At 41.1% G+C, this 23,133-nt stretch overlaps 3 protein-coding genes across 6 annotated transcripts in view; 1 reads left to right on the top strand and 2 right to left on the bottom strand.

Moving 5' to 3' along the window:
- LOC118401366 (kelch-like protein 25) overlaps positions 1-23,133 on the bottom strand; it is a 997,662-nt gene that overhangs the window by 887,593 nt on the left and 86,936 nt on the right. The window lies entirely within an intron of this gene.
- LOC118401364 (DET1 homolog) lies at positions 2,572-21,912 on the bottom strand. Of its 4 annotated transcripts, XM_035798797.2 has the most exons (7): positions 8,521-8,759; positions 6,625-6,690; positions 5,003-5,793; positions 4,544-4,897; positions 4,002-4,192; positions 3,604-3,795; positions 2,572-3,065 (listed from the first exon to the last, which is right to left on the bottom strand). In XM_035798797.2, exons 3-7 carry the CDS (start codon positions 5,729-5,731, stop codon positions 2,876-2,878), a joined length of 1,656 nt encoding a protein of 551 aa, XP_035654690.1. In that variant the 5' UTR covers positions 5,732-5,793; positions 6,625-6,690; positions 8,521-8,759; the 3' UTR covers positions 2,572-2,875. The 4 variants fall into 4 exon arrangements, with proteins under 4 accessions (XP_035654690.1, XP_035654692.1, XP_035654689.1 ...); XM_035798799.1 differs by lacking the exons at positions 6,625-6,690; positions 8,521-8,759 and adding an exon at positions 21,894-21,912; XM_035798796.2 differs by lacking the exon at positions 6,625-6,690 and having other exon boundaries at positions 8,521-8,758.
- The window catches only part of LOC118401365 (microtubule-associated proteins 1A/1B light chain 3B), a 27,804-nt gene continuing 25,009 nt past the window's right edge, over positions 20,339-23,133 (top strand). The window contains exons 1-2 of the mRNA XM_035798801.2: positions 20,339-20,486; positions 20,905-20,973. Of these exons, the coding sequence (XP_035654694.1) occupies positions 20,943-20,973 (31 nt within the window). The 5' untranslated portion in view covers positions 20,339-20,486; positions 20,905-20,942. The remainder of the gene's footprint in view (positions 20,487-20,904; positions 20,974-23,133) is intronic.

Genomic DNA, 23,133 nt, shown 5'->3' with positions numbered 1-23,133 from the left:
ATGGATTTTCAAGTCTTTGCAGTAATAGATTGTTTAGCTGGTATGACACGCCTTTGTCTTTTGTGATAAACGCCTGTTACCACACTTTGCTTTATTCCATTGAGTCTACAGATGGGCACAGAACACAGAGGCATTTAACCTTGAGAGGCGCTTAAAAGAGGATAGTACATTAAACATCTTATGAATGAATGTTGGTTGACATGAACGTCATCTATTTCCCTTCACTTATAAATCTGTTGTAGAAGAGTAACCTTCTGATTTACAGTTGGTCCATAATTATTGGCACCTTTGATAAAGATGACAGAAATGTGCAAAAAAAAACGAAATAATACAAATACTGGGCTAAACTGAACAAATATATAAATGCAACATGCAACAATTTCAACGATTTTACTGAATTACAGTTCATATAAAGGAAATCAGTTAATTAAAATAAATCAATTAGGCCCTAATCTATGGATTTCACATGACTAGGCATGGCCGCAGTCATGGGTGGGCCTGAGAGGGAATAGGCCCATTCACTGGGGAGCCAGGCCCAGCTAATTAGATTTTATTTTTCCCCTCAAAAGGGCGTTATTACAAACAGAAACACTCCTCAATTTCATCAGCTGTCTGGTTTGCTGGTCTCAGATGATCCAGCAAGTGAAGAAGCTGGATGTGGATGGACTGAGTTGGTGTGGTTGTGAGGCCGGTTGAACGTACTGCCACATTTTCTAAAACAACGTTGGAGGCGGCTTAATTGAATTAACATTCCATTTTATGGAAACAACTCTGGTGGACTTTCCTACAGTTAACATGCCAATTGCACGCTCCCCCCACAATGTAGACATCTGTGGCATTGTGTTGACAAAACTGCGCAAAATTTTAATTTTGTTGTCCACAGCCCAAGGTGCACCTGTGTAATTCTCACTAACAGGCATGTAAACAAATATGTGCAAAGCATTTGAGAGAAATAAGCTTTTTGTCTGTATGGAACATTTCTGGGATCATTTATTTCAGCTTATGAAATATGGGACCAACACTTTACATGTTGCGTTTATATTTTTGTTCAGTATATATTGCATGCTAAAAAAAAATTGACAATTAGATATTTTCTACTAAGAAAATTGAGAAAGAGATTTTGTTTAACAAGTAATAAATATAAAATCCACTAAGAAATGCTTAATTGGCCACAAGCTCAACATTGTGCAATGCTCATCTCAGTCTCTGTAATTGAACCCTATTGAAAACCTGGGGTTTGAATTGAAAAGGGTAGTCTATGAGAGCAGGCGAAAGATATCAAGGTTCTGGAAAGATTATGTGTGGAGGAATGGTCTAAGATCCCTCCCAACGTGTTCTCCAATCTTATAAAACATTTTAGAAAAAGTCTCAACTTGTGCTTGAAAACAGGTGTCAAAATTATTAACACACCTATCTTTTAGAGATGTTTTTGTATTACTTGTTACACCGATCTTTCTCTGGGCAATTGTAATAGTATAAAATATAATTTCCTAATTGTTTAGAGCATACCATATAGTTCAGTATTTGTAATTCTTTTATAGTTTTTTTTTGCTCATCTTTATCAAGAGTGCTAATAATTATGAACCTGAATGTAGATAAATGAGCAAGATAAAATCATCATAAATTGAGGGAAATGCCCTGCAAATTTTACTTCCTATTTTTTCAAAACTGAGCTGATTGCACTGTGAAAACATGATCGCCATAGCATTTGTTTCTTCATTCCTTTGTCTTTTTGGTCCCGTTTTGCTGCAGTATCATTATGTCTGAGTTAAATGAGAAAGGTGATGTACACAAACATCTTCCCACTCACACACCCACAGAAAGCTCCAGTTGGATCACACTTCTCGTTCCACTCCTCAGCTGAGACTTTTCACTCCACATTTCCTGCAGGCAGAGGCTCATGCAGTGGATAATCCCAAGAATGCATCCACCTCAAGATTTTTTTATTTTTTTTATCAGTAATGCAAGCAAGATATCTTCGGTCAAATTCATAAGTTGGAGTAATTACTAGCATGGATGTACACTCCAAATGGTGCTGACAGCAACCTGAAATATAGCAGCACAAAAACTGTACCTACAATTTGAATTTGTTCTTGATAATAACATCTGCTCAACTGTAAATAACATTAAACAATCATGTATTCCAAAATATGGCTACAGCTATGAGTACATTACAGTAGTACCGTCCTCATGAAGTTCTTCATACTTGACTTGTCAAAACAAAGTATTGATAATTAAGATAATCCCACAGACAGCGGTGCTCAGATATTCTTTAGTGTTTTCGGTGATCGGGTCAACAAGGAATTGTTATTTTCAAATAACATTAATGGTAATTTCCTTTATAACTTCCCCACATAATATATTTAATTTCTAACACAGTATGAGCTAGTTTAGCAACATATTGTAGATCATTTGTTAAATTGGAAAAGAGGAAAATAAATTACATTGTCCCCTTTTTGCTCATGTTAAAGACGGTTTAGACCAATCAGGTTTTAATAACTAAGTCCACTAAGCAAAGCATATTACAGATAGTCATTAGTCTAGTAAAATATTCATAATAAAGAATCACAATCAATATTTAAATAATTTTATTGAAATATAAAACAAATGTAAAAAGGCTAAATAAAAATACATAGAATAAAATGTGACCAAAAAAGTACATTTTGAGAGCCAGCCAAAAACATCTTTGGTCCCTGCAAGGAATCCATCCCCCATCCCCCATCCCCAAGCTCCCAATTTCAACTTCAAGTGGTTCCGCCCACAGTCCAGTCTTATTTTGTTCCTCACACTAGGGGGAGAAAAAGGACAGAGTGACTACTTTTTGCTCTACACAGTACAATGCAAAGTTCTCCAGGTCTAGTCCACTGCTTTCCTCTCATACACAGACATGACGCATGTGGAAATTCACCACATACTCAGCGTTGGTCCTCTGTACTGAGATGGCGAACGGCTCAAAGGGGTGGAATGTGAAGGCCACCAGCCGCCGGACGGCATGGTTAATGGGCCGGCCCAGGAGGCCTGCCTGGATCTTGAACTTCAGCAAGCCAGAGTCCCGAGCATAAAACCTGCCGTTATAACAAGAAAAACAGTCAGTCTTTTCAAATGCAAGTTTGAAATGAAAGAGGGTATCTAGGAACACACAGTAACATCCAAATGGTTGTCCTATAACGTTATTAGTTATTGTAGTTTCATTTCCTAACAATAAATGTAATCGTTTCAAAAACAAGAGAGCTTACAGTTACCATAAAATGTTGATTAAACAGTATCCAACAAGTCCCTACCTTTTATAATGGCCAGGCATCATTTACACATTTTAGCTAATAAATGGCGGTCTCTATAATAAACACCTGGTCAAGAAAAGTTTAATTATGAATTCATGCTCCGGTGGAATCTAACAGAATCTTTATCTCGCTCTGAATGATTGATGTCTCTAACAGACTTCGGGGCAGCTCCACAGTTGAAGCAAATAACACCCCTTTATTAATTTAAGTTTTATGGTATGAATGATTGATTATTAATTACATGTCATTTTTACTTAAAGCAAAAATGTTTGTTGTGCCTAAGGAAAAACATTAGAAATCAGCATTATCTAGTCAATGTTACCTGATGGGGTGGTCTCCACATGTTTTGGGCCGTTCCATCACAGACACCCACTTGTCGTCGTAGCTGAAGAGAGAAAGATCGAGGTAGGGGCTGCTGCTGTAGGACTGAGCACTAATGGGCAGCTGTCCCAGCAGCCTCCTCACAGCCTCAGTGTGACCGCCATACTTTGCATTCACTATGGTGTCTTTGAACCTGACGAGGAAGGAGCATAAGCAGAAGGATTTCTGAATCACTTAACTGAAAGAATACTGTGAAATTCTCAGAACTCTAGTAAACACTGTTTTAAGAGTCTAATTTCTGTAAATTTGTTAAATTTATTGGCCTTTGGACTGGGACACACTGTATGGATTTATTTTCATGGTAGCCCTGTGGTGGGCCTTCCCCCCAGTCACCAATACCTTCTCTGGACCTGCCGTGCAAAGTTGTTGCTGGAGGCAGAGCAGGGGAACTGAACAGCTTCACTGTGGAGTGTGGCGTTCCGGAACAGGTCACAGAAGTTCTCAAACAGCTCCAGCAGTTTGTCAGAGGTGTTCTCAAAGACTGCCATCACCTCTGTGCTCACCATGTTGTACACTACAAAGAACGAGGGCTGAGAGAAGAGCAGACAGATATGAAGTTAGAAATTAAGACGATATGCACTAATGCCACAGCAGCAAACAATCATATGAAATAGGCCTATAGTTAATGTTTGAGACAAAATCAATTTCAATTTTTCATAACAGAAGTTTTCTGAGCAATAAGCTGAAATGAGCCTGAATCTACAGTATTAATTCCCCAGTCCCTTTATGTAGAGTACAGAAAAACAAAATCAAATAACAGGATCTAATCAACTGCAGATTGGATTTACAGATAGCACTTTCAGAAGTGCATACTTGTATGATTTCCACACCAACAAGGCCTTATTACAGAAACTTAATTAGGGAAGAGGGGGTAAGTGTACCTGAGAGGGGTCAGTGACTCGCAGGGTGACCACGTCCTCACTGGTATATTTGATGAAGAGGTGGTGCTCATCTAGTAGCTGCATCTTCCACATCCTCAGCTGTCTCAGCTGGTCAAAGAACTGGAAGAAGCGTCGCTTGGCGGTGGCGCTGCCGTCCTGCTCAGCCCGTCTCCACAGGTAGACCAGTAGTCTATGCTTCAGGGAGTTGATGGTCTTCTCCTTGTAGAGGCGGGAGAAGCCTGGCTGGCCCTCGGCCCGGGCCTCAGTATACACCGCAGACAGAGTGAGGAGGTCGTCTTCGTAGCAGAACCGACCAATGGTTCGCACGTCCAGGAACGTCCCCTCTGATGTCACCTACCGGATGAAAGCAAAATGTTTGTAAAAACGTTAATTACATTCGATAATCTTACTTCCAGGTAGGCATAGGGTTCAGAGGGTGATGCAGGATGATATATATACCTGAAAGACATGGATTGTCTGCTGCTGAACAGAAAGAACAGCCAGTATGTTACGGTAGAGGTAGAGTCCCTGGTTGTGCGAGAGGATGATCTTGTCGCACTTGAAGGACCTGGTGTCACAAAGCCGGCCAGTGTGCAGGTCAATGATGTGCAGTGAGTAGTCCTCCAGTGGAGAGCGGGGGTTGGGAGTCACAGACTCATTGTTGCGGTACACCTCAAAGAAGTGTGGAGAGGGCTCCTCGGGCACATAGACCGCTGAGCCCACGATCACATAGCGACAGTCATCAGTGAATAGGCTGCACTCTCGGTTCAGGTGCTCTCCATTGGAGGCCACATTAGTGACGTGCAGTAATGAAAAAAAGCGTTCAAAGAGGCGGCCGCGGATGTTGAGGGAGCGTTGGTCATTGCCATTGGCCAGGGTCTCCCCATCCTGCCCCAGCAGCAGATCCTCAGCCGCCTGGCAGCCCTGGTACTCATAGATCTCCAGGGAGGTCTGGTCAGAGGAGAAGGCTATGAAGCAGCGTCCATCTGGGGAGAACTTGCGGAGGAAGCAGGGAGGCTTCTCTACGTTGACCACAGTGAAGTTGGGGAAAAGGTTCTGGTGGAAGCAGCGCACGCGGTACCAGTGGGCTCCAGCCCGTCCAGAGAAGATCCGCCGCCGCTCCAGTCGATGGACTACATTCTGGTTCTGGATGCGCCTGGGTTTCAGGGTTGGGGAATCATCTTCCATGGTTCGATTGTTGCCAGCTCCCACTTACTGGTTGCTACATCACAAATCTCTCTGTATAGCAACTGGTAAAAGAGGTAATACAAACAACGATTATATCAGTTAAGTTGAAAATGCAACAAGCTTATCAGAAGATTCATATATCATACAGGTAATTTCTAACTAAAATGAGTTTAGCCTAGATCAGGGGTGTATTCACTGAGACCAAGCAATGTGAAATGTACACAAATAGAAGCAAATGGAACTAAAAAGGGGAGGGACCTACATGAATTTGTCCAATACTCTACGTGGAGTAAACCGTTTCTGCCGCAAAAAGTTTAGCAATGGTGTGAAACATTTTGCAACAGTGTCCGACTAAATGAATACACTACAGGGCTGTGTTCAGTTCGTTTCAACATTTGCTACATTACATGATGGGGTAGGTACTGGACAACACATTCAAAACAGTGCACAATGTTCCATAGCCAGTCCATCCAGGAAAAAAAGAAAGAAAAGAGGGCTTGAAATTTCAACCAATTACTGCACATTTCCTGCATAATATGGTTCAATCAAGCCACACATCAAGCCACACATCAACAAACATGCATATTTTCACAACAAGTTGGACAACCATTGCATATTGCCATGCAAAATGCCAGCATTGCCCCAGTAAAATCATGAATATTTGCCAAAAAATATCACAAAATTTCCCTGCAAAATCCATTCACTCCCGTTTGGTGGGTGTGGCCTGATCAAAATGGGTGTGTTCATTTGAAATCGCAAAACTCGTACATCACACACTATACACGATCTCCCTTTGGGCCACCATAATCACACTGTTCTTCAACTGGTTGTTCAATACAGTACTGTTTCCATTGAATTAAACATTGAACACTGTTCTTTAGTAGAGAGCGCACCTTGTTCACAGACACTTCCGCACAGTGTTTGAAAACATGCACAATAGAGCTCGCCAGCTTGTATTCCTAAAAAACAGAAATAAGTTACCTCTGGTTCATCAGCCATTCCTATGTGGAAAATAAATCAGGAAATAATGGGGTTTTGGGATAAACGCTTAACATAAGGCCTGAGGTTAACACAGGCTTAGGAGATCTTATATGTTTTGTTCTATGAGATAATATTCCGTTAACATGACCTTTATGAATTATGATGCCGTTGTGCTTGTATTTAATTTGATTACATTTCGGGGGCTCTCAAGAGGTGCAACACAACTGTCCATGATTGGGAGTCCCATAGAGCGGCGTACAATTGGCTGTACGTCGCCCGAGTCTGGCCGGGTTAGGCCATCAATGTAAATAAGATTTTGTTCTTAACTGACTTGCCTAGTTAAATAAAGGTTAAAAAATATATATAAATATAAATTCTTGAACATTCACAAAAAGTGACATAAACTGAAGATTATCTCAAAGAACAAAAGGTCTGTATTGATATGTTGTTAATTTTTTTTTAAAGGCTTAGGAGATCCCTAGGCCTTTTTTAAAAATTAACAACATATCAATACAGGAAGTACATATATATATATATAAATAATATACAATGGACAATTGGTCTAGGGGGTACAATATCGCATTACACAAGGACCTTAAGGGACATGCATAGAATTATAATTCTAACAGCTTTTGTTAGTAGAGTATTTAATTGTCTTAAAATACAGTTCAATTTATTTTTGTAAGGTAAGAAAATGTGGTGTTTTGTTTGTAAATTTACATTTGTGAATATGAAATTTGGCCAAAAGAATAATTAAATTAATTACATAAAAATGTTTCAGCTTATTTCTATCGTAGGTAAAGAATCCAAGCAGTACATCTCTTCAGAATAGTGTAAGATCTTCATAAATGTGTTCAATTATAAATCTACTGATGTCTTGCCAGTTTTCTTACATGAATACAATGCCAAAAAAGATGCAACACTGTTTCTGGATGGTCATTACAAAAGGAACAATTTGAGTTGATGCTTGCCTTAAACGTCTTCATATAGTGGTTAGCAGGATAATATTTATGAATACTTTTAAAGGAAACTTCCTTAATTTTGTTAACAAGTAGGTATGTGTGTGGCAACATCCAAACTTTTGTCCAACATATCTTTTTGGAATGGATTTATTGATAATATCTCCTAAACCTGTGTTTACAACATGCCTTATTACCGACGTTTATCCCCCAAAAACATGGCGGAGTTAGTGCCTACAAAAAAAAATCCATTACTATTGTTCTCTATGGGCTATGCGCAATTAGCCTGTGTAGTGAGTCGATGGAGTACAGCTAAGAGCGGAAGTAACTTTTCGTAGCAGGTTAAGAGAGCAATTTAGCTAACCCTAACTCTTTCCTTAGCCTCAGTCTGCTGTTAATTTACCTAACCTGCTAAGTAAATTATCCTAGCCTGATACGTTCGTAGCTGTATTCCACCTAGTCAGAACCATTAACTTGGCGACGGGTTAGTAGGTCATTATTTCATTTTACAGATTAACCACAGGAAAAAAAGTGTGGCTCCCATTTTCCATTCATACTAACATGCTAACTACCAAGCTAGCCCTGAAAAATAGCAGCGAGCTAGCGTTCCATCTGAAGTCACGAGCTTCCCGAAACGAAGCTGAATATTATTTCGTTTTGGGCCAGACAGTAACAGATGCAGCAAAATACACCACCAACAGAAATACATTGTCAAGCCGGTATGCTAACGTTAGCTCGCTAGTTTGCTACTAGTACTAGCCCAGACAGAAGGCTTATAAATATCTTTGGTACTAGTGCTGACTGTGCAGTCACAAAAATAAACAAATGCGGGAATAACGTTTAACTTACAGGCTTGAGGCTAGCGTCTTGAGGGCAGGCAATAAAAAAACGAATGTATGACAAGCTTGGAACATTTGTTCTGCACATACGACATAAGCGAGTCGTGATTTCTCAACACTGTTCAATGTTGTTGGTATTAGTTAGCTAGCTAATAGAGCCGTCAGCGAAGACGCATCCTCTTCCGTGGAACCATTCCTCACAGCGCCACCGTAAACTCAGGTTGAAAAGAGTATTGCATCACGTTGACGCCACATTTGACCAAATACAGACTGGTAGTAAGCCTACACTGCAATGACACAGCAATTGCCTGGGGCACAGACCCTGTGATTTCCTGGGGCCCTAATAGTGTTTTTTCTACTTGAAATTAATTTGAATATAATTACTTTAAATATGTGGTCAGTATGAAACCCTAAGAGAGAAGCATGAAGTGATTAAATGAGAAAACCTCCACTCGCATGTAGCTGACAAATTCGGTTCAGAAGTTTTCCTGGCCATGTGACCATAGTACACTACTGGCCCTGCTAATAGGTCTAATCAACTGAAACCATCACAAAGGAGGGGATGGAGAGATATGGGTCTTAACGATTAAATGTTCTATACAATCCCAAAATGGATCTTGTTCTTAAGACTCAAAAATTGCACAGAAAAAGCAGAAGGAAGACCAACAGAAGAATGCCTTCATGCTTGGTCTTGAGAGCATGATAATGGCTCTATGTGCAATTATCCCTGACGAACCTGTCTCGCAGCTTACAAGTCATAATTTCCAGTAATAGCATGCTGTGAACAAGGAAAGGTAGTGCTAAAAACAGTGGCAAGAACATAAAATGGTATACTTTTCAATGTACTGTAGATTTTACCATGTCATGCAATGCAAGCCTTCTGTGGTATTTTTTAAAATACCCAATAATAATACCTGGTGCTCTGTTACTCAGAGGGGATGTGTGTAGCACATAAATAACTTATTCAGGAAGATTATCCTCTCCCACACCTTTTCTTTTGGGTTTTCTATATCAGCTCATTAATTTATTGTACTGTATGTCTTATGCTCTTTTCACCTCAGCTTTTAGCAGCTGTTTGCAAAGTATGATTTGGATTGAGAAAAGGCTATGGCAGAAGGGGTATTCAAATACTTTTGGGCTATTCTTTCTGGAGGAATAGAGGGATAGAGCCTAGATCAATTGACTTCCTCCATATGCCCCACAGACACGGAGGCTGTAATTATGAGCGGACTGGGATAAGGACGAGAGACCTCAAGGGACCATTTCAAAGACGTATGTTTAACAGCTAATGGAAAATAAACACACAGTGCCTTCAGAAAGTATTCATACCTCTTGACTTTTTCCACTTTTTTTTTACAGCCTGAATTCAAAATGGATTAAATAGATTTTTTGTTTCACCCATCTACACACAATACCCCATAATGATAAAGTGAAAAAAATGTTTTTAGAAATGTTTGCACATTTATTGAAATTGAAATACATAAATATCTAATTTACATAAGTACTTAGACCCCTGAGTCAATGCTAAAATGTCAAAAGAAACAAAATAAATCATTTAAAATTCCTTATATTAAGCAAACCAGACGGCACCATTATTTTTTTTTTATTATTATTATTTTTTACGGATAGCCAGGGGCACACTCCAGCAATCAGACAAAATGTACATGTGTGTTTAGTGAGTCCGCCAGATCAGAGGCAGTCAGGATGACCAGGGATAAGTGCTTGAATTGGACAATTTTTCTGTCCTGTTAAAAGCATTCCAAATGTAACCACTACTTTTGGGTGTCACAGAAAATGTATGGTGTAAAAGTACATTATTTTCTTAAGGAATGAGGTGTAAAATTAGTTAAAAATATAAATAGTACAGTAAAATACAGATAAAGTCAAGTACTTACACAACTGCACCTGGATTGTACAGTATTTGCACATTCTTTTTTAAAAATCATCAAGTTCTGTCAAGTTGGTTGTTGATCATTGCTAGGAAGCAGTTTTCAGGTCTTGCCATAGATTTTCAATCAAAACTGTAACTAGACCACTCAGGAACATTCAATGCCATCTTGGTAAGAAACTCCAGTGTATATTTGGCCTTGTGTTTCAAGTTATTGTCCTGCTGAAATGCAAATGTCTCTCCCAGTGTCTGTTGGAAAAAAGACTGAACCAGGTTTTCCTCTAGGATTTTGACTGTGCTTAGCTCTATTCTATTTATTTTTATCCTAAAAAACTCCCTAGTCCTTGCGAATGACAAGCATACCCATAACATGATGCAGCCACCACTATGCTTGAAAATATGAATAGTGGTACTCAGTGATGCGTTGTGTTGGATTTGTCCTAAACATAACACTTTCAGGACATGACGTTAATTTCTTTACCACATTCTTTTGCGGTTTTACATTAGTATCTTATTACAAACATGATGTTTTGGACTATTTTAATTCCCTACAGGTTCCTGTCTTTTCACTCTGACATTTAGGTTAGTATTGTGGAGTAACTACGATGTTGTTGATCAATCCTCAGTTTTCTCCTTTCACAGTCATTCAACTCTGTAACTGTTTTAAAGTCCCCATTGGCCTCAAGGTGAAATCCCTGAGCAGTTTTCTTCCCCTCCTGCAACTGAGTTAGGAAAGACACATGTATCTTTGTGGTGATGTTGTATATTAATACAACATCCAAAGTGTAATTAATAACTTCACCATGCTCAAAGGAATATACAATGACCACCCATCTACCAATAAGTGCCATTCCTTGTGGTTGAATCTGTGTTTGAAATTCACTGCTCGACTGAGGGACCTAAGTCGGAAGTTTACATACACATACCAAATACATTTACTCTGTTTTTCACAATTCCTGACATTTAATCCTAGTAACAATTCCCTGTCTTAGGTCAGTTAGGATCACCACTTAATTTTAAGAATGTGAAATGTGGAATGATTGTCGTAGGTGGAAGAAGAGAAGGACCAATGCGCAGCGTGGTAAGTGTCCATGTTTAAAAAAAACTTTAAAAACTGAACACTGAACAAAAATACGACAAACGAACAGTCCTCTACGGTGAATGGAAAAACACTGAACAGAAAATAATCACCCACAAAACACAGGTGGGAAATGGCTACCTAAGTATGATTCTCAATCAGAGACAACGAACGACACCTGCCTCTGATTGAGAACCATACCAGGCCAAACACATGAACGCAACATAGAAAAACAAACAGACTACCCACCCCAAATCACGCCCTGACCAAGCTAAAACAAAGACAGAACAAAGGAACTAAGGTCAGAACGTGACAGTACCCCCAATGGTGCGGACTCCGGCCACAAAACCTGAACCTATAGGGGAGGCTCTGGGTGGGCATCTGTCCGCGGTGGCGGCTCTGGCGCGGGACGTGGACCCCAATCCATCATAGTCTCGGCACACTTGAGTGGCGCACCTGGCGCGGCGACCCCTGCCGCCGACCTCGAACTGGGGACCCCTGTAGAGGGTCCCGAATGGACGGGAGATTCCGGCAGCTCCGGACAGGCGGGAGACTCCGGCAGCTCCGGAGTGAAGAGAGATTCCGGCAGCGCCGTAGTGACGGGCGGCTCTGGCAGCTCCTGACAGACCGGCGGCTCTGGCAGCTCAAGACAGACGGGCAAACCTGGAGGGAGGAGACGGAGAGACAGCCTGGTGCGTGGGGCTGCCACAGGACCCACCAGGCTGGGGAGACCTACAGGAGGCCTGGTGCTTGGAGGAGGCACCGGATGGACCGGGCTGTGGAAGAGCACTGGAGCCCTGGTGCCTTGGCACCACTCCTCCAGGCTGGATGACCACTTTAGCCCGGACCATCCAGAGTGCAGGCACAGGTTGAACCGGGCTGTCGGTGAGCACTGGAGCCCTGGTGCATACCACTCGCACCTCTGCCTTCGGCTCAATACCCAAATTCGCCCGGCACGGGCGGAGCGCAGGCATAGAACGCACTGCCCCCTCCCAGCGCCTCGGAGACACAGCATGCAGAGCCGGCGCAGGATACCCTGGGCCGAAGCGGTGTACCGAAGACCAAACACGCTGCGCTGGCACAACATGCCCTGGCTGGATGCCCACTCTCGCTTGGCACCTGCGGGGGGCTGGCCTTTAGCCCACCGGGCTGTGAGCACGAACTGGAAACACCGTGCTCTTGACCGCATACCACGGTGCCTGACGAGTACTGTGTTTCTTTCGGTAAGCACGAGGAGTGAGCTCAGGTCTCCAACCTGACTCTGCCACACTCCCCGTGTGCCTCCCCCCCAAACAAATTGGGGGCTGCCTCTCGTGCCTGTCGCGCTGCCGTGCTGCCTCCTCATATCGCCGCCGCTCAGCTTCCGCTGCCTCCAGCTCTGCTTTGGGGCGGTGATATTCCCCAGCCTATGCCCAGGGTCTTTTACCATCCCAAATCTCCTCCCATGTCCAAGAGTCCAGAGATCGCTGCTGCCCGATACCACGTTGCTTGGTCCTTGGTTGGAGGGTGATTCTGTAACGATCGTCATAGGTGGAAGAAGAGGAGGACCAATGCGCAGCGTGGTAAGTGTCCATAAAATAACTGAACACTGAACAAAAATACGACAAACGAACAGTCCTGTACGGTGAATGGAAAAACACTGAACAGAAAATAATCACCCACAAAACACAGGTGGGAAAAGGCTACCTAAGTATGATTCTCAATCAGAGACAACGAACGACACCTGCCTCTGATTGAGAACCATACCATGCCAAATACATAAACTCAACATAGAAAAATGAACATAGACTACCCACCCCAACTCAAGCCCTGACCAAACTAAATCAAAGACATAACAAAGGAACTAAGGTCAGAATGTGACAAAATGTCAGAATAATAGTAGAGAGAATGATTTATTTCAGCTTTTATTTCTTTCATCACATTCCCCGTGGGTCAGAAGTTTACATACACATAGATTACATACATAGTGTTAGGTAGCATTGCCTTCAAATTGCTTAACTTGGGTCAAACGTTTCGGGTAGCCTTCCACAAGCTTCCCACAATAAGTTGGGAGAATGTTGGCCCATTCTTCCTGACAGAGCTGGTGTAACTGAGTCAGGTTTGTAGGCCTCCTTGCTCGAACACACTTTTTCAATTCTGACAACAAATTTTTTACAGGATTGAGGTCAGGGCTTTGTGATGGCCACTCCAATACCTTGACTTTGTTGTCCTTAAGCCATTTTGCCACAACTTTGGAAGTATGCTATAGGTCATTGTCCATTTGGAAGACCCATTTGACACCAAGTTTTAACTTCCTGACTGAGGTCTTGAGATGTTCAAGGTTCCATTTTAGGGCCACTATTGTTTTCACGATATATTTTACCTCTTGGGGATGTCATGCGAAAACATAATGTTAACTTTCACTGCTATGCGGATGACACACAGCTGTACATTTCAATGAAACATGGTGAAGCCCCAAAATTGCCCTCTCTAGAAGCCTGTGTTTCAGACATATGAAAGTGGATGGCTGCAAACGTTCTACTTTTAAACTCAGACAAAACAGAGATGCTTGTTCTAGGTCCCAAGAAACAAAGAGATCTTCTGTTGAATCTGACAATTAATCTTGACGGTTGTACAGTCGTCTCAACTAAAACTGTGAAGGACCTCGGCGTTATCCTAAACCCTGATCTCTCTTTTGACCAACATATCAAGACTGTTTCAAGGACAGCTTTTTTCCAACTACGTAACATTGCAAAAATCTGAAACATTCTGTTCAAAAATTATGCAGAAAAATGTGTCCATGTTTTTCTTACTTCTACGTTAGACTACTGCAATGCTCTACTTTCCGGCTACCCGGATAAAGCACTAAATAAACTTCAGTTAGTGCTAAATATGGCTGCCAGATTCCTGTCTAGAACCAAAAAATGTGATCATATTACTCCAGTGCTAGCCTCCCTAGACTGACTTCCTGTTAAGGCAAGGGCTGATTTCAAGATTTTACTGCTAACCTACAAAGCATTACATGGGCTTTCTCCTACCTATCTTTCCGATTTGGTCCTGCTGTACACACCTACACATACGCTACGGTCACAAGACCCAGGCCTCCTAATTGTCCTAGAATTTCTAAGCAAACAGCTGGAGGCAGGGCTTTCTCCTATAGAGCTCCATTTTTATTGAATGGTCTGCCTACCTATGTGAGAGATGCAGACTCGGTCTCAACCTCGGTTTCAACCTTTAAGTCTTTACTGAAGACTCATCTCTTCAGTGGGTCTTCAGTAAAGACTTAAAGGTGGCTCAGTGGCTCTAACCCTATTACAGGGGCTGATTCACTGGCTTATTGGTGCTCTTCCATGACGTCCCTAGGAGGGGTGCGTCACTTGAGTGGGTTGAGTCACTGACGTGATCTTCCTGTCTGGGTTGTCGCCCCCCCCTTGGGTCGTGCCGTGGCGGAGATCTTTGTGGGCTATACTCGGCCTTGTCTCAGGATGGTAAGTTGGTGGTTGAAGATATCCCTCTAGTGGTGTGGAGGCTGTGCTTTGGCAAAGTGGGTGGGGTGTTTGGCCCTGTCCGGGGGTATCATCGGATGGGGCCACAGTGTCTCCGGACCCTCCTGTCTCAGCCTCCAGTATCTATGCTGCAGTAGTTTATGTGTCGGGGGGCTAGGGTCAGTCTGTTATATCTGGAGTACTTCTCCTGTCTTATCCGGTGTCCTGTGTGAATTTAAGTATGCTCTCTCTAATTCTCTCTTTCTCTCTTTCTTTCTCTCTCTCGGAGGACCTGAGCCCTAGGACCATGCCTCAGGACTACCTGGCATGATGCCTCCTTGCTGTCCCCAGTCCACCTGGGCATGCTGCTGCTCCAGTTTCAACTGTTCTGCCTGTGGCTATGGAACCCTGACCTGTTCACCAGACGTGCTACCTGTCCCAAACCTGCTGTTTTGAACTCTCTAGAGACAGCAGGAGGGGTAGAGTTACTCTTAAAGATTGGCTATGAAAAGCCAACTGACATTTACTCCTGAGGTGCTGACTTGCTGCACCCTCGACAACCACTGTGATTATTATTATTTGACGATGCTGGTCATTTATGAACATTTGAACATCTTGGCTTGGTTATAATCTCCACCCGGCACAGCCAGAAGAGGGCTGGCCACCCCTCATAGTCTGGTTCCTCTCTAGGTTTCTTCCTAGGTTTTGGCCTTTCTAGGGAGTTTTTCCTAGCCACCGCGCTCCTACACCTGCATTGCTTGCTGTTTGGGTTTAGGCTGGGTTTCTTTACAGCACTTTGAGATATCAGCTGATGTAAGAAGGCTATATAAATACATTTGATTTGATGTTTATTCAATATATCCACATACTTTTCCTCCCTTATGATGTCATCTATTTTGTGAAGTGCACCAGTCCCTTCTGCAGCAAAGCACCCCACAACATGATGCTGCAACCCCCGTGCTTCACGGTTGGGATGGTGTTCTTTGGCTTGCAAGCCTCCCCCTTTTTCCTCCAAACATAACGATGGTCATTATGGCCAAACAGTTCTATTTTTTGTTTCGTCAGACCAGAGTACATTTCTCCAAAAAGTATGATATTTGTCCCCATGTGTAGTTGCAAACCGTAGTCTTGCTTTTTTATGACGGTTTTGGAGCAGTGGCTTCTTCCTTGCTGAGTGGCCTTTCAGGTTATGTCGATATAGGACTCGTTTTACTGTTGATATAGATACTTTTGTACCTGTTTCCTCCAGCATCTCCACAAGGTCCTTTGCTGTTGTTCTGGGATTGATTTGCACTTTTCACACCAAAGTACGTTCATCTCTAGAAGACAGAACGCGTCTCCTTCTTCAGCGGTATGACGGCTGCGTGATCCCATGGTGGTTATCTGTTTGTACAGATGAACGCAGTACCTTCAGGCGTTTGGAAATTGCTCCCAAGGATGAACCAGACTTTGTCTTTGTGAGTGAAGTAAATTCACGGTTTTCTGAGAAGTAACGGCATCCTCACAAGTCCATTTCAATGCATCAACTTTTAAGAGTTCCACATTCAAAGAACTGAAGTCAAAAGAATGTTACAAACTAGGGTACATCAGTTACTTGGCATGAACACAGCCAATCAGTTCGAATAGTGCAACTCTCATCTAAATCAATCAACAAAGACAAGCTATCTTTCTCTTCATTTCCTAAGAGATCACTACTTGATTTTCAGAGGAAGACAATTGGATGTTTATCACTATTAAAAGATCATCAATCATTTAGAATGTAATAGAAAGCCTGCATAATTTGCTTAATGTAACAGTTTGGTGTCTGGATAGTTGATAGTATTCATTGTTTCATGATATAATGTACAGTATTTTATTATTTTGGATACAGTTATAAAATACTTATAACGAAATGGAATTCCAAATGTAATTAGAATGTGATCACATTTCCATGACATTTTAATATTCCTGAATTTAATTTCCTTCTTACAATAACCTACTTACAAAAATACTTTCAGAACCTGTGGCTTCTATTTTACATTTTGTGTTTGATTCTTGCATGAAACTGCATCGCAGGACATATTTCTATATCTGAATGTTTTTCAGAACTCCATTTCCAGGCTGAAAATAGTGTTTAGCCCACCAAGATTTGTCCCTTTTCTTGTATAATGGGGAACCTTACTGCTCAACATTCCACATTTTAAATTTTCTTCAAGTATGGGATGATTTTAAGTGCAGTTTAACACAGAAATCTCTCAATGCTGAATTAATGACAAAGTTAAGATGGTGAGAAGGAACACAGCAGTCAAGGATGTAGTCATGCCACTTACTTGTTGGCCCATTTACATGTGTGTTCATGAGTAGTGCCATGTGTTTGCTCATATGATTCATGCTATTATATCAAATATGAAACTCTTCAGAGTGCTATTATATACAGTTAGAAGACTTTACTGTTTTTCCTTATAGTACTGATTACTTCTTCCTATTTTTACGCTTTTACGAAGCACATATGGACTGTGCAGTGAAGATAACAACAGAACAATGACAACGCTTTTCTAGGGGCACCTTCTTCTAGCAAGGTCAGTGGAGATGGATGAGAAGTTGGGGAAAGAAATTATTAGCCATTTTTCAAAAACCCTTAAAAGGAGGCAGTGAGGTCAAACACTAGCGCCTGGACTCTGGCTGAATTACCCTTTTTACCTCTCCAGGAGAAAGCTAAGGGGGCCTCAGTGGGGGACATAACCGTTGCGCATGTCTGTGCCGCAACTTCTCTGTCGCTGTAGAGGGTGGCAATTTCTGCCATTCTGAATACGGTTGAGAGAAGAGTGATGGGCACTTTTCTATTATTACTGCTCTGCTGAGTGTATAAGACGCATTAGTGCAAAAGAAACTTGTCCATCTATTTCAGAACACTCTAACTCTGACCCCAGCAGTGGTTTGATGTGACTATCCTGTTTGTTTGCACTCTTTCCCTTTTCTGATGTTTATGTCATCGTTTAAAATTCCCCCTGTCTAAAAGTATAGAACTAGGCCCTGGGTAGAAACCCTGCTTTGTCAGAAAAAGGATCCCTTGTTTGTAAGTATTAACCCAGGGAGAGGTCATTATCTGATGAGCACAGTTACCTAGAAAAGAGATGCCTTGTGCCAGGTGTTCAGGGATTCTTGGTGGGTCAGGGGTATGGATAAACAGATGCTCCATCTCAATGAACACAATTAATTACTTATAGGCTGCTTAGGCAAACAAGGAATTGTTCTGTGCATGTTTGCATAACACTGATATGGACATGTGTTAGTGCAACTTTTGAACTTGGCTGCTCTTTGGCGATATGTAACCAAACTCTTATCAGTTGTGCTGTAGCCCTGTACAGCTGATAAAAACCCTCTGAATAAAGACAACACCCCAACAACACTTACTTGACGCCTAGGGCTTTCTAAGTCTCCAAATGTGGTTATCCATGCTGTGTGAAGACATTTCAATGTATATTAAAACCATACTGTTGTTGTTCAATTGTGTTGTATCCTCATTTCATTGTGCTCATACCAGTCATCCTGCAACCACACAGTGATATACACTGAGTATACCAAACATTCGGAACACTTTCCTAATATTCAGTGGCACCAGCTCTTGAGACAAACCGGTGCACCTGGCACCGACTACCATACCCTGTTCAAAGGCACTTAAATCTTTTGACTTGTCCATTCGTCCTCTAAATGGCACACATATTCATGTCTCAATTATCTCAAGGCTTAGAAATCCTTCTTAAACCTGTCTCCTCCCCTTCATTTACACTGATTGAAGTGGATTTAACAAGTGACATCAATAAGGGATCATAGCTTTCACCTGGTCTGTCCATGTCATGGAAAGTGTTCTTAATGTTCTGTATATCTAGAATATTGGTTGTTATATTACATTATGTAAGAGGCATACACATTCCACTCAGAATGATATGACATTGTAGCTACAGTATAAGAGATCCACAAACACTAGTGTCTAATGGTCTATTGAATAAAGGGAAAACACTACAGATAGTCACAGATGAAGAGGTATTTCTCCACTATCCCTGTATAACTGCTCAGAGACTTGAAGATGTCATTGATCGGTAGCCCTGTAAAATGACCCAGGCTTCTGAATCAGACAGTACAGAGCCATTGTGAGCTTTCAGTGGTTCCTCAAACACACATCAGAGTAAAAAACTATCTTTACTTTCATCTACAAAGAAACATTTGTCAAGATGCAGAAGAACACACATATAGGCAAAACACACCCCCATGGATAAATACACCACACACAGACACACTTGCGCACACACAGACACACTTGCGCACACACAGACACACACATGGAGATACAAATATAATGAATCAAACATTTAAAAGAATCATGTTTAGTCTGGGAGGAGAACACTAAAGTTCTCAGCACAATTGGGTAGCACATTTGTGTCTGAAAATACACTCTTATGCAGCTTTTTCTTCAAAATCATGGAAATTTACAATTGCAGACTGTGCTTTTTGCAGCTGTCATCTGCTAAGTGCGTAAAATCCATTTTAAAGTAAAATCTAACATAATTTTCCAATTTATTTGTTGAGCATTGACAGCAATTTAGTCCCTCTTATTATTGCAGTGAAGGAAGTGGTGCTGACTGGGAGAGGCTCTTTTTATGAAGGATTCGGACTCAAAAAGAGACATTGATTGGGGGGAATGGGGGATCATGCTTGGTGGTCTAAACAAAATGCATTCAAAGAAGCAAATTGCCTGCTAAATAACTAGATGAGCATTGTTCAAAAATGTTTAGTTGTTATTTTTCTCTTGCAGCTTTTGTATTTAAAGTACAGACAGTATCAATGTTGTATTTTCTGGTAATTTAATCACTGTCGCTGGAGACATGAAAATTAGAATAGTCACGAGTATTGAGATGCATGGAGGAAACCTCAAATACAATAGATAATGCATACAAACGGTCGGTGTATCCTATTTCCCTCTGTTGCTAAAATAATAGGAGCTAGATTTACTCTGTTCTTTCCGTGTGTTTATATAAGGCTACATGTATAAACCATTTCCTAACTGAATGTGACATTTGCCCATATGCTTGCACATATAGTTGACATGTATTAATAACACCACTGAGGTTGTATACGTTAGGTCTATGGGTCATTGTGATCATGGTGTCTTTAAAATTGGACCATTCTCTCCAATAAGAATCTCATGCAAACGAACAGAACAATGTTATAGAAGAAACTATTCTAGAGACATGTATAGCCTAGTGTAGGTCTAGCCTACTGATAAGGTCCGCATTTTTACAACTAAAGCTACTGGCTACCATTTATTATCTCATTCTAAAATACATCCCCTGTAGGACTTTTGTTGTGAAAGATGGGTTTTTATGTCTCCCCTTCGTAAGGTGACGTCACGCTCATGAAATTGACAGGCCACCTGTGGGGACGAATCGGGATTTAAATGGATATGGCCGTCATAAAAACTGTAGGTTGTGATACGGCACATGGCAGAAAGATGCACAGTCAATACTTTCGATTCCAGTTCCAGAGGCGGCGCAGACAGCATCTGCAAGGTAGGCTATCTCTGATTTCTGATCGACTCTTGTTGTTTTATGTTTGCTGAATGATAGAATGATAAAATAATGAATGAGGTATGGATGTAAAGAAACACCGGTGTATATAAGGAGGGTAGTCTGTTTTATCTTGACTATAAATCGTGTTTTGCAAAACCGCCTGAAACAAGCCACATCTGATTGACAAAGAACTAAGCATTGCTACAATTATACGCCTGATTCTCGAGAAGGCAAGTTGGCAAAATGAGACTTGAGAGGTGGAGCTGAAATGCAAAGAAAGGATATTAAATGCATGCCAATATGTGGGTCACATCGTGTGCGTATGTATGTGACTCTATTGAGTTGAACATTTGATTATTTCACAAATGTGACTTTTCATTTTGATTCATTTTTTCATACTCTTGTACCACACTTTCAGATGTATACGTGGGACGACTGGTCAAACCGCAATAGTTCATGTCGGGAGGGATGCTGATCATATCAACAGGTAGAATGCAGCGAGCACAACTTGTTGGAATTATTTCTGAGGGTGTCTATATCTATAGCATAAACTGTTCCTGTAGATTCGTAATGTTCCTGTGATAGCCTATATAATCAGTAAAATCTAAGCTTTATATTTTCGCATAATGTGAACAATAACCTATTGTACGATGTTTAGTAGGCTATCATAGCCTACATATGCCCTTTAACCTCCCCATTACAAATGATTTATTCGACTATAAAAACAGAAGGTCAGAGAAAATCTGCACTTTGTTACTGTGTAATAGCCCCTAAGCAAAGTTCAAAGTGACATTTTTCTGGTTTCTCTCCGGCAGTTAGAAGGAGAAGACCGAAGACTTGCGAAAAGGTTATATTGATTATAGGAAAGACCCCCGCAAAGAAAGATAATGTCCCTGTGGTTGTGTTTACATAATGGCTATAATTAGATTTGAAGAGCTCTTTATTACAGTTATCCCTGACAAATCCATATCAGCCAGTTGGCTATGTCCTCGTATTTACTGTTATAGTAGCCTACAATACTTTTGTTTAAGGGTGACTGGCGAATTGGATGGGTGAAATAAGACAACGTTTATCGTTCTACTTTAGGCCTACTTTAGACTCATATGGGAACACATGCTCCCGTGTAGCTTCGACCATAAGCAATTGTCACTTCAGTTTGATGGTTTAAATAATGACTCATTTTCAATTTTTGAATTGAATAATTATTTTACTATAATGTCATGCAACACGTAGTTGTGAACTCGTTTTGCAGCCTTGTAATAGCAATGGTCATAGCCAAGTAGTAAGTTATGCTGGTTATGACCTCTGGAAGCATATAGAAATACGATGTTTTTAAAAGACCATAATAAGTTAATTACTTTATACTGGTCAACCTTGGAAATCAAGCAAATATAAAAGCTTACTCACATTTCTGGAACAAATATAACACAAAAATCACGTGCTTTACTATTCAGCGTGAGGTGAGTTGTTAAAAACCTGTTCACTAATCATTTCAGCACCACCGGGGTGACCAGCTCCAATGTCGAGTAATAGGCTGTGCGGGACACGTTCCCGCTCAAGTCTAATCATTTTCAGCACCGCTGTTTAGTCCAAATAATCGGGGGCACTTTAGTCGAATGGAATATTTATTTTCAACAACAAGTGTTACCTAAGCATAATCAAATGTCACCATTCACCTGTTAGGCCTACATGTTTTATGATACTAACTAGGCTACAGTGTACGTCCTAATTGTAACTAATAGTCTTAGAATGTTTTATAAAAATACTTCATATTTAGAGACGCTCCTTATATCTTATACCTACGATTTGTGCAATGTAGCCTTATTACAACTCTCACATACTTCTGCGCTGTGTCTATGCTGAACAGGCTGGCTGGCAGGTTGTCTGAAACATCATGATTACACATTTACATGGAGAAACTCTCCCCATTATGGTGCCACAAATAGTGTGCTACATATTCAGTCTGTACCCAGGCAATACAATTATTTACAGCAGGTGTTCAAACAAGACCGTTTGTGCATTGATCCAATTAATGCAATTAGATGCAGCTTGGTTATGACTTAACAATGTCCAACTAGTGCATGCAGGGATAAAGGAGTAGTATGCCCTGAGAAGAGTGTTGACTCATTCGCAGTAGCTATCTCTGGGGGAAAACACCTGTCTGAATTCACTGATATGTGAACCCAACACATGCCTTAAATAAAATAAAATCTCCTCACCTATAAACACATCCAGGCATTACCATTTTCTGTTTCAATGGATTGTTTGAGACTGTAGGCTTTTGTCTTTACAGCAAACAGATGTATTTCATATCAAATTAAGCCCATTGGATTGTACAATAGCAACCATCTTCTATTTGATAAAGATACCCAGCAGGGTAAGTGCGTATTTACCAAATCCCCTTCTGTTGGCACCCTCAGATAGCTAGCTGCTTTCTGTGTAACACATTTTACCTCTAATTTGGATTTATAATGTTTATAAAGTGGGACCATTGTTGGCTTCCCTTTGTGGAATGATTGGCCATCATGTCCATTGTAATTTAAAGGTATAAGAAATAATATTCTTAAATAATCTTTGTGTAACCAGTAATATTGACATCTTCAGACAGGAGCTCACCATGCAGTGGTGTTTTATCCCTCTTGGCAGC

This window comes from Oncorhynchus keta, chromosome 22 (genome assembly GCF_023373465.1).
Source record: "Oncorhynchus keta strain PuntledgeMale-10-30-2019 chromosome 22, Oket_V2, whole genome shotgun sequence".
In the NCBI taxonomy this organism is placed as follows: Eukaryota; Metazoa; Chordata; class Actinopteri; order Salmoniformes; family Salmonidae; genus Oncorhynchus; species Oncorhynchus keta.
This window is presented reverse-complemented; position numbering and strand designations above follow the sequence as displayed.